Consider the following 12,941-nt stretch of genomic DNA (forward strand, 5'->3'; position numbering starts at 1 on the left):
GGTATATGGTACAATCCCGACATTGCAAGTGGGTCCCTTTTTTCCTTTGCCAATCTAAGACACCCTTTGATCTTCCTTGTCTGATTGAAAATTGTCTTTACGCCATGTTTGAGCATTACATGGCCGATTCTGTCCATCACTCTGGGAATGTATGGCAGAAAGGCCATACCCGACACTTCTTTTTCTGATTCCTTACTTCGCTGAGTGTTTGGTTCCGTTACACTTCTAATATAATTTGTGGAGTACCCATTGCTCCTCAGAACACTTTCCAGGTGTTGCATTTCACGTCTGAGGTGCTGTGGCTCACATTTTCATCCTGCTCATGTTACAAGTGTATTAATCATGCCTCTTTCCTGGCTCGGGTGGTGGTTTGATAGTTTGTGTAGGTAATGGTCTGTGTGTTTTGGTTTTCGATGCACGTTGTGTCTCAGGCTTTCGCCATCCCTTGTGACCAGCAAATCTAGAAATGGCAGTTTTTTGTCCTTTTCTACATCCATGGTAAATTTCACAAGTGTCTTAGGAAGTCACCGAGCTGTTCTTCACCATGGCTCCATACAAAGAAAGTATCATTGACGTATCTGTACCACACAATAGGTTTGCAAGTTGCCAAGTATACAATGCACATGCGGAAAAGTTTATGTCTGGATGATCGATCAACACCAGGATCAAAGAACATAAGCGACACTGCAGGTTGAGGCAGGTGGAGAAATTGGCCGTGGCAGAGCACGCACTGAGTGAGACCAACCACGTAATAAAATTCGCCAACACAGAAGTTCTGGCTGTAGAGAAGCACTATCACACACGCTTGTTCAGAGAAGCTGTAGAAATACAAAAACACAACGGATCCTGCCCTCCTGTACCGCAACGAACTGGCATCTCAGGTAGCAAGAGGAGAACCACACTGGATACGACTGCAGAGAAGCCCTCAGACATCGGCGCGCCAGGTACATGTAGTCTGTGGCCACGAGCTCGGCTCCAGTTCACCACCGGCAATGGAGGGTGGAGCTTTGACAATGTCAGCCACTTGTGCTGGCGAAACGTCAGTAAAATCATTAGATGAACGTTGGCTGAAGAACCCGAGACAGAAGCCAATAGGCAGTTTGTCAACAAGTGGCCATGAAAGCCTTAACAAATTTGTCAAACAAGGTAGTCTCACAAATTTCCTACTGGTTCTCCAGGAAACATTTTAGGTTACTTTTGGAATATTTTCTTTATTACAGATATAGTTTATCCTTTTTCCTTCTTGATCCTGTACTTTACTACCTTGGTTTTGGTAAAAGGTGTTGGTTAAAAGCATTATGAGAAAGCATGAAAGTATGTAACACCAATCAAGGCCAGACACTGCTCTGTTTCTCTGTGATTTTGTTTATGTAATGTCGGTAAAATAAGAAGTGAGATTTCTAAACACAATAGTGATTGAATTCAGACACCAAAACTGGATCATATGTGGGAGATGTGAAAGGGAAAATGGAAGTTTACAATTACTGAGCCTTTACTTTTGAAACTTTATGGTCCTTTATCAAAGGGAATAGGAAAGAGCAAGTGGAAAATATGGCAATAGCGTTAAATAAATGTGAAACCTTGAGGTGAAAGATATATTTACCTATATGATAGAAGTCAGATGAAGTGATGGAATACAAAATTAGAGGTTTGAGTTCCAGACCTCTAATTATTAAATTGTAGTAACTGATAGATGTTCCAGACCTCTAATTATTAAATTGTAGTAACTGATAGATGAATGTTAACAGATATATATAAGAGGCATATAAAAGATAAAATTAAATGAAAAATCATAAGAATCGTTCAGTCCTGTGATAGATGGTAGATACTGGCAATTGGTAAATAATGATTCTTTTTATATGTCGTTGTGGGAGTTGCCTTTATCTTTAAAATGTTGTACATTAGGTTTCTTGCTAATATGGTATTTAAATGAAAAAAACTGTAAACCTTGGCCTGAACAGTGAATGAGCCAAGGCAGTAATTCTAGTTACCTTAGGTTTTATTTTCAGAACTAAAAAGAATCAGTTTTTGTTACATAAACTCTGATATGTAAACCATTAGGAAATTGATAAATGAAAAACTGGTCTATAGAGAGACCCAACGATTTAAATTATTGCTTCAGTTAACACTGCATTTAAAACTACTGGTCCACCAACCAAAAGTTACTGTATAAGTTAATATTATGAAAAGGATATACTGTTACTCACCACAAAGTGGAGACAAAAGACTGCTACTCACCATATAGTGGAGATACGTGTGAAGAGAGAAGTGGTCGAGGTGGTGGGGATAAGGAAGAAGCTGGGATGAAATGAGGGAGGGACAGCACGTAGGGGTTGTGGATGAAATAGCAGGGTAGGAGTGGCAACAGTAATGTGCTGCTTGTGGGAGCATACAGGAACATGATGGGGGCAGGGTACGGCATCTAGTTGCATCAGGAGGTTAGACAGTGGGGCTGGATGCAAGGAGGGGAGGGGGGGAAGCAGAAATTAGAGAAGTAAACAGATTGTGGATGCACTGGTGGAACAGAAGGATGTGTAGTGCTGGAGTGGGAGCAGGGAAGGGAATAGCTGGGTGAAGGACAGTGACTAACAAAGGTTGAGGTCAGGGGGGTTATGGGAACATAGGATATATTGCCGGGAGAGTTCCCACCTGCTTACTTCAGAAAAGCTGGTGTTGGTAGGAAGGATCCAGAAGGCACAGGATGCACACTCACTCAGTCACTGAAGTAAAGAATGTTTTGTTAGACAGTGTGCTCAGCAACTGGGTGGTCCAGCTGTCTCTTAGCCACTGTGTGGTAAGTAGTAATCTATCCTTTTCATAATAGTGTCATTATTCCATCTGGATTTTCCATTGTTTGGTTACTGAATATGTGAAATACATCTTTTCATAACTGCTGAAATAATAAACATAACAATAAATTTTTTAAATATTTTTTAAGAGTTACTAAAATGAGTTACCTATACTGAAGAACAAAACTGTAGAGTGAACAGCTATAGGTGTGTACTCCAAACGAGCTTTGTCAATAGTTTTCTCTGTTACTTCAGCCACTGCCTGCTTCTCTTGAATTTCATTGGCCAATACTTTTGAAGAACTTATTACCTGAATAGCTGTTTCATCTTCCAAGATATTTCCTTCTGATGCAGATAACACATGAAGAATTTTGTCTTCTATTTCTTTCAGCATCCTGAATTTTCCACCAACAGACAGAAAAATCAATGTATATGTTTATTCACTTAAGGTGTAAACATCAAGCACAATAATTCTCCAACAGTCTTATTTTTTCTTTTATAACTTCACTTTCTCTCTCCCATTTGTGTGTGTGTGTGTGTGTGTGTGTGTGTGTGTGTGTGTGTGTGTGTGTGCACGTGTGCATGCACGTGTATTATAAGGCTGCTTGTAAGTTTCTCACAAATCAATCAAAGTATATCACTTGTCATGTCGAAAAATGAGCCTGTGTGGTTCTTCAGATCTGCATACATTGTTACTCCCTGGTATATGTGTGTGACACCACGAACTCCAGTTATCACTCACTAACAGTGTGCATGTACAATTTAATATTTGTCTGAATAATAAGAACGTTGCTAGCCTCAGGATCAGTATTTAGTACCACTTTTTCTCAACACTTAAGTATTACTATCTACAATTAATATTGATGAAAATAACCAATAAGTCAACAGATAAAAAATAATCAATAATTGATATAATGGAAGGAAACATTCCACGTGGGAAAAATTATATATAAAAACAAAGATGAGGTGACTTACCGAACAAAAGCGCTGGCAGGTCGATAGACACACAAACAAACACAAACATACACACAAAATTCAAGCTTTCGCAACAAACTGTTGCCTCATCAGGAAAGAGGGAAGGAGAGGGGAAGACGAAAGGAAGTGGGTTTTAAGGGAGAGGGTAAGGAGTCATTCCAATCCCGGGAGCGGAAAGACTTACCTTAGGGGGAAAAAGGACAGGTATACACTCGCACACACGCACATATCCATCCACACATACAGACACCAGCAGACATATATGTGTCTGTATGTGTGGATGGATATGTGCGTGTGTGCGAGTGTATACCTGTCCTTTTTCCCCCTAAGGTAAGTCTTTCCGCTCCCGGGATTGGAATGACTCCTTACCCTCTCCCTTAAAACCCACTTCCTTTCGTCTTCCCCTCTCCTTCCCTCTTTCCTGATGAGGCAACAGTTTGTTGCGAAAGCTTGAATTTTGTGTGTATGTTTGTGTTTGTTTGTGTGTCTATCGACCTGCCAGCGCTTTTGTTCGGTAAGTCACCTCATCTTTGTTTTTATATATAATAATCAATAATTGGATAGATAAAAAAATTGGCTCACCAGGTGGTGGCAGTAGAAAACACATACAAAGTTTAAAGAAATGTGCAAACTTTTAGAGCCAGTGGCTCCTTCCTCTTACATAAAGGTTGAAGGGGAAGGAAGTGGGCTGAAGGAAAATGACTGGTGGTGTTTAGTCAGCTAGAATCCCAGCTGAAGGGACACCTTCCAGACAGGACAAGAAGGAATGAGTGATTGTTGGGGAGGGCTTACAAGTGGAAGACAGGGTACTAAGTAAGACAGAGACTACTGACAAAACATTACCTAAGTGTCAATAGGAGCTGAAAGCTAAGCACATTATACATGGGAGGGATGTGGGGCAGAGAAAAATAGACGGGCCAGGAAAAAAATAAATAAATAAATAAAAAGATACAGAAAACTAAAAGCAATGAAAAAGGTGTAGTTACTGAGAATAAATGCTGGAACCAAAGAAATTAGAGAAAATAGAGTGTGCTCTGTAACAGGTTATTGTGTGCTGCCAGTATGTACCATCTGTTTTGCACACTCATCTCAACTAACAACTTCGTGGCAGTCACACCAATGTAAAAGGCCAAACAGTGTCTATGCAACAGCTGGTACATGACATCAGTCATTCCACAGGTGGATCTCCCTTTAATAGTATATTTTTTACCAGTTACAGTGTTGGTACAGTTAGTGGTAGGAGGGAGCATAAGCAAAGTCTTACAGAAGCGATTGTCAGAGGGATAGGAGTCATAGGATAGGTAACATGAATTTAGGAAGTCATAGTCCTGTCAAAGTAGCTGATTAATACATTAAATAGCTGATACTACTGAGTGATGAGAGGTGTACTCCTAAGATAATTTTTGGAGGGATCAGCAGTACCAGGATTGGCTGTGGTGGCCCAGGAAATCTGCTTTTGAATTAGGCTGGTGGGGCAATTATGACAATTGAAGGCAAGTGAGAATGGTGGAGTATTATGTAAAGAGCTGCACAGACATGAGGCATGTGCTGCACACACAGTTGGTGCCCTCCAAGTGGCTAGTGGTGCCACCCTCAGTAGAACAGCAGTGAAACAATGTATGGCACCTCAAAGATTATTTTCAAACACTCAGGCTGCCCAATTTCCAAAAACATGGTCTTTTAATGAGAGGTGTACTCCTAAGATAATTTTTGGAGGGATCAGCAGTACCAGGATTGGCTGTGGTGGCCCAGGAAATCTGCTTTTGAATTAGGCTGGTGGGGCAATTATGGCAAGTGAAGGCAAGTGAGAATGGTGGAGTGTGTTCCACATCCTAAGATGAAAACTGTTGTCTCACTTAATCAAGTTGTCTACCAACCTAATTTCAATTGCCTCTTTATAAACACTGTTCCAACAACTTGAGGTACTGGTAACTATCATAGTCTCATTAAATTTCATCCCTTGTCCCTTATTTAAGGAACACTCTGCTACTGCCAATTATTCAGGCTGTTGAAGCCTCATGTGACAGCGATGTTCCATACACATGCCCTGAACTATATGAATCAAATGGCCTATGTAACTTTCCTACACTGACAGGAAATTTTGTATACGCCGGACTTCCCAAGTTCCAAATCTTTGAAAGAACTGAGTAGTGCCCTAATTTTGGAATGTAGCTGAACACATTCTTGATGTCAAAACTCATTAAAATTTTTGCAATCTAAAATGCTATGACTCCAGTATAATGAATAAAGGCCACATATTTATGCTCTTCTTCATGCACCTCCAGTCACGGTTCAAACTCCATAGCCCAAGAAATCTGCTTTTTTAACACTCAGTGTGTATGTAACTTGAACAATTCTGCATTTTTGAAACATTTACCTTATTGTCTCTTGCTTTGTAGGCATTAGGTGACATACGAGTTCTCTCTGTTTCACACATTTTGAGAGATTTTCTGTTCATTTTGTGTTCCAAATGTGCAGTGAAGAGGAGAAAAGTTTGGAGAAAATTATTTACACAGTCTTTGATGACTCTACAAATGTGAAAACAAAGTATTTGATGATCTTTCACATTACAAATCATCTGAAAATTGTAGTAAGCCTATACATTTTTGAAGATAAGTTGCTGTATGCATCTACTGTATTATTTTGACAGGCTGCATTACTAAGAAGGATTCTCCTTCAGGTACATCAAGAAATGATTGTGAGCAAAAGATTCCAGTGAATGTGATGTTGGACTGCTTATCGCTCCATGTCTCCATTCCTATCATGCTGTACTCCACTACAAATGCCACATTTTGCTTTTTATCTTGTGATTTGTGGTCCAAAAAACTGAGGCAATTAAAATTAAATTGGCAACATGATTTGATTAATAGACAAAACACTTTTTCTCTTAGCAGGACATGGAACACTATACTATCCCACATCAAAACACAATGCTCTTTTAGATTAGCTTAGATTAGATTCAGTTTTCGTTCCATAGACGCAAAAACTGAGATGATTCTCGTGGGTGTGGAACAGGTCAGAAAGTATAACATAAAAACATAAAACATTTGAATATAATACATACTACCCTGATGATTTGTCAGGAGATTGTTGAAATAGGTGAATACAATGTGGTAAACTGGAACAGCTAATATTTACAGAATTAACATGCTGTCAGAATGAAACGCTGTTATGCACTATTAACAAATTTATCATACACAAAATACCTAATCTTGATTGTTGTGACCAAGTGGTGTCAAAACTGAAATCTAACAGCTATTTTTACTTAAGCTGGCTTAACAGTATCTGTTAAGATATTCATCTACAGAGTAGAAGGAGTTGCCTATCAAAAAGTCTTTCAAACTCTGTTTAAACCGGGCTTTATCTGAAACCAAATTTTTTATGGTTGCTGGCAATTTATTGAAAGTGTGTGTTCCTGAATATTGGACAACTTTTTGGACCAAGGTAAGTGATTTTAGGTGTTTATGTAAATTGTTCTTATTCCTAGAATTGATACTAAGTATTGAGCAATTGGTTGGAAAGAGAGATGTATCACTTGCAACAAATTTCATTAAGGAATAAATATACTGAGAAGCAGTGGTTAGAATACAAAGTTCTTTGATGCGGCTAGCCTGAGTGCTGAAAAAAATCTTTGAGTGCGAAATATCATTGCCCCCGGTGTTCTACTAAGGGCAGTGCCACCAGCCCAGTCTTGGAAGGCAGCAACTGTGGGGTCAGCACATGCCTCATGTACGGTATGGAGGTGTATACAGGATAATGATTTGGGGCCTCGGCATCAATTTTCAGAGGGACTCAGTAGCAGCAGCAGCAGCAGATGCATTGAATTATTTAGTCACACTGATTTTAGAATCCAACAGCAAGCCCGAGGAGACTATCAAGAATTTTTATACTGGGAAATCCTACAAAATCCCAACAGGAATTATGTTAACCACTGTTCAAAAATAATAAAATACTATCTGTTCAAAAAGTTAAAACACTATCCATTCGCTCCCTTTATATATGTGACACGTTGATTTTCTTAAAATAAAAAAATAAAAGAGTAAAACAAAAAACAAAAACATTGTTTAAAGCAGTATGCTCAAACACCAGAGTATATGGGGTTAAAATTCACAATAAAATAAAAGACAGTAATACAAGATGTATCTTAAATAATGGTGTAAGCACACACAGTTGGAAGTACACAATACTAAAAGAAAAAAAAGTAAAGTAAACATGGACTCTAAAATGCATATCTTAAGAGCTATGAGCACTACTTCATCTCTCATATTATGAAACAAACCTCTTCTCCTGTAAGCTCCGCATTTTCATATTTTGAGTCATGGTAGTGCGGATCACAACAATAATAAAATACCCACTAAACATGGGCTTTAAATAACATACCTTAAGGACTATGAGCACTTGTTGCTCTTCACTACAGTAAAATATATCTCTTTTACTAAGCAAGTATGCATAGCTCTTACGATATGCATTTTAGAGCCCATGTTCAGCAGACAATTTTCCTTGTTTTGGTTCATACTACCTACTCCCAAAACATTGAAGATGAAGAGTCTGCACTAGAAGACATTTACTTCACAATATCAAAGATGAAGAAGTGCTCATAGCTCTTCAGGTATGAATTTTAGAGCCCATTTTTAACAAACTTTTTGCTTCTACTATTTTGTAATTTCAACTGCATGCATTTATGCCATTAATTATGACACACCCTGTATATTTAACATAAACTTTATTCAATGACAATATTGCACTTACTCTCCTGGTGGAAAAGTCCTCTTATTCCATTCGAGAATTTGTAGCAACAGTGGAAAATTATCTAGCTGTTGCACCACAATCAGAGAATCCTGCCAGAGTAACATTTGCAACATTTGCATCACTAAAAGCACAACTAACAGTCAGAGCTTACAGAACAGGCCATAGCTCTGCATGAAAAGTACCAACCAACATTGGCATCAAAGCTCAACTTGGAGTTGTAGCTGCTTGCCATCAACCACGAGGGTGTGTTGGTACCACAGACAATTTGGTACAGATGCCAAGAAGTGTAACTGGCCATGTGAAATGAGAAGCAATGACAAGGGCTGAGTGGTGATGGCAACTGGCTCAACAGATAACAGCCGTCACCTTTTCTTCACTAAGCAATACATGAAACAGCCATTCTTGGTACACACTGGAACAGATGTGTCAGTTTACATGGCCAAATGCCTATCTCACTGTAGTCACGATGACTCTCATCTCTTTGACAACAATGGCTCCAACATTCAAATGTATGGACAGGTTACATTAGATCTCAACATGGGTCTCTAACATTGATCCAAAAGGCAATTCATAACTGCTGATGTAGTGCATCTGATATGAGGAGCAGACTTTTTGTCATACTTTGGACTACTTCCAGACCTCAGACAACGTCATGTTCTGGATACAACAACCAACCTAAGCAGCTGAGATCAATTTCATCACAGTGACTATGCTGGAATATGAACAGCAATGGGTGCTTCATGGTATATAGCACTCCTTCAGTACCTCCTTCAGTAGTATCTAGAGATTATGTGGCAGTCATCCAAGCTTACACCGGTACAAAACAATATGGTACACCACATATTAACAACCCCTAGTCCACTGATCTACACACAACCACAGAGTTTGAAACCAGATACATTTAAAGCAGCAAACCAGGAGTTGGCCTTCAAGCTGATGCAGGGAATCAGCCAACCACCTAGCAGCAGCTGGTATTCACCTCTCCAGACATGCTAAAGAAAACAAATGGCTGGCACCCCAGTGACAATTATCATCAGCTCAACAAACAAACTATTCCCAATTGATACCCCGGGCCCCACATTGAGGACTTCACTCACAACACATGGTAAATGCATCTTCTCTACTTCAGATCTAGTGCGGACTTACTGTCAATTACCAGTTGCATCAGAAGACATTCCAAAACAGCAGTGTGTAATCCATTTGGACTTTTTGAATTTACCAGAATGCCGTTTGGACTATGCAATGCTGCCCAAACTTTTCAAAGTTTATGGATGAAGTAATACATGATCCTGATTTCTGTTTCGTCTATATTGACAATGTTTTAGTGATGTCCAGATCAGAGATGGTTCACCTACAGCATTTATACCAGCTTTTCAACTGCCTTCGTACACACAGTTTGCTTACAAACCCAGTGAAGTGTGCTTTTGGAGCACCAGAGGTGCAGTTTCTCAGCCACACCTTCAACACCTATGGAGCACAGCCTGTACAAGAGAGGGTTGAAGTGATCTAGAATTACACGCAACCAATAACATGTGAGTTACACTGATTTCTAGGCGTTACAAAGTTTTATAGGAATTTTGCTCGTAAGCATGCCTCATTCGTGGCACTTATGAGTACCTACAATGGATGCATAAACCTGCTGAGTAAGTGAAGAAGACTGATGGAATGCTACAGGCTTTTCCAAAATTAGTTGGCTCATCCAGCTCCACAAGCACTTCTCACCCTCGTGGTTGATGTCTCCGATACAGCAGTCAGTGCCACGTTGCAGCAACAGATGAACCATTATCATTTTTCAGCAAGAAACTTTTCCTCAGCACAATGAGACAGGTCCACATACAACTGGGAGCTGTTCGCTGCATATCCACTGCAACGAAGTTCTGTTACATGCTTGAGGGCATCAGTTCACCCTGGTTATGGATCACTGACCTCTCGCATGTGCATTTCGACAAAAGCCTGACAAAACCTCACCATGCTAGCTCCACCATTTAGATTTCGTTGGACAATTCACAAACAAGATTGTACATGTCAACAACGAGGAGAATGTGCTGGCTGATGCTCTATCACACATTCAAGAGGTCACACGCACTGTGAGCTTTGACGCCCTTGTAACAGCACAGCAGCTTCATACAGAGCTGTGAGAGATTTTGGCAGAATCCACCAGTCTACAGCTCTGGTGTCATCCATTGCCAACAACCAATGACTGTATATACTGGGATGTGTCAATATCAAGAGCACATCCTTTTGTGTCAAAGGGCTTCTCCCAGCAAGCCACTGCTTCACTGCATCCAGGAGTCTATGGAACCACCAAGCCGGCCAAGCAAAATTTTGTGTGGCCGAGTTTCATTGCAGCCTCCAGGGCTTATGTACATCAATGCACAGTATGCCAGCACAATGAAAATACACAACATGTTCATACACCACTCAGCACATTTCTGCCACCCAATCAACATTTCAAACATATACATTTGGATGTAGTAGGATCTCTCCCACCATCTGAAGGGTTTGATGGCAATCAATTGGTTAAAACATTGGCCAGAGGTTTTTCCCATGGCAGACATCACAGCAGAGACTGTAGTTACCATCCTTTTCAGCAGGTCGATTGCCCATTTCGGGATTCCCCTATGCATTACAATGGATCAAGGGAGACAGACACATCTATTCATGGACCTCGCTTTGCTGCTAGGATTAGAACCATAGTGTGTCACCCAGTGGCAAATGGACTTGGGGAACAACTACTTCAACAGTTAAAGGCATTCTTACATTGTCAAAACTCACAATGTTGGACTGAGTTAGTACCTATTGTTCTATTTGGCATCTGTGCAGCTATCAAGGAGGATGTGGGAGCCACAGTAGCCGAGGTAGTATGTGAACAAATTATTTATCTGCCAAGTGAATTTTTTGACAGTACTCAGGGTGATGTGATTGAGGCTTTGGACTTTGTTATGAAACTGTTGTCACACATGTGATAACTGTGCTCCATGGCACCAAGACAGTGACAGTCTTATCATTCATTTGTATTCCATGAGTTGTCAAGATTTACACAAGTTTTCATTCAGTATTATGCTGTGCACAAACCATTACAGCCACCTTATGATGGACCCTAAAATGTGATCAGTAGGGCAACAAACAACTTAAGGTGGGTGTTGGCGGTAATCTGATGATGATACCAATTGACACATTGAAGCCCATTTACACACCATCTCCACCAGCTGGAACCATGCAACTGGACAATCCCATACAGATACAGCAATACAGCTTCCCATTCCAAACCCAAGTGCAGGTGCCATGCAGCCGAGGTTAACCAACACTGCCGGTGACACTGCAAGCACTGCAAAGCAAATGGTTACATGGTTGGGGTGTTGTGTCAATAGATGATATTGTTGACACTGGTGAGCAGTGGGATCCTTTAGCGATAGCAGAAAATTATCTTGCTGCAAAGTGCTGCTTGTCAAAGAAGTTCATGAGATATTATGTAGTCACAATGTTGTTTATTCTTCGTTTTTACTTTTGGACACTATGTCTGACCAGAGATGTATTTTACACATTGTCTCTGTAGTTGCCCTTCATAAATGTTGAAATAAATCTTGTCAAATACTCAACAAACCCACTGAGGACAGTTTCACTCCTTGAACAAGAGATTATATATTTCATTTTTTGCATGCTGAAAACTAGGTATTTGTATAGCTGTATTTGTGTGGCTCAGAAATGTTTATAATCTCAAATAAACTTTTGTATTTCTCTTTAAATGTTAATAATGCAAAACTAGAAATGTCTCCTATACATAAAATCAAATTATTTGAAATTTGTATTGAACAAAGTGTGGTGAAAGAGGCTAGTTGACAGTGGCCTAAGTGTAAGATTAAACTGTATGTGTTCTATAATGTATTTTGTCATTAGCCCATTATGGATGTCTCCAAAATTTTTCACCTGCAGCAGACACTTGTTGTTTCATATAGGCATTGTCGACTGCAGCATCATGTTCTATCTTTTTACATATCTCTGTATTTGAATATGCATGTCTATACCAGTTTCTTTGGTGCTTCATTGTAGGATATTTAAATAAGTGTGGATATCAGAAACAGCTTTCTCATCCCATCCATGAAAGGGCCTTAGAGTAGTCTGTTGAGACATTTCATTATGAAGTTCTTCTTTATGTCTATCCACCATTCAGTTCTTCCCTAGACCCACTCTTTTCAGAATTTTCAGTAGTATAATAGATTTCAAGGAAAGTTAATGACACCCTACAGTCTTTCATATTACACTCCACAATCAGCAGAAAACAAAGTATCATAATTACCACTCACATTTTATATTCACAGTATTCATTATCATGTAATAATTTCATTAAAAAATGAACTTATGATCTGATATGCACAATACCATTTATAGGATACACTGTATAAATTATTATGTTACATGCTTCTGTTT

General features: G+C 39.5%; 1 protein-coding gene across 1 annotated transcript in view; it reads right to left on the reverse strand.

The window, feature by feature from the left end:
* The window catches only part of LOC126456873 (dynein axonemal heavy chain 7-like), a 783,013-nt gene that overhangs the window by 247,332 nt on the left and 522,740 nt on the right, over window positions 1-12,941 (reverse strand). Inside the window, 1 exon segment of the mRNA XM_050092694.1 lies at window positions 2,958-3,184. Within this exon segment, the coding sequence (XP_049948651.1) occupies window positions 2,958-3,184 (227 nt within the window).

This window comes from Schistocerca serialis, chromosome 2 (assembly GCF_023864345.2).
Source record: "Schistocerca serialis cubense isolate TAMUIC-IGC-003099 chromosome 2, iqSchSeri2.2, whole genome shotgun sequence".
NCBI classification, from domain to species: domain Eukaryota; kingdom Metazoa; phylum Arthropoda; class Insecta; order Orthoptera; family Acrididae; genus Schistocerca; species Schistocerca serialis.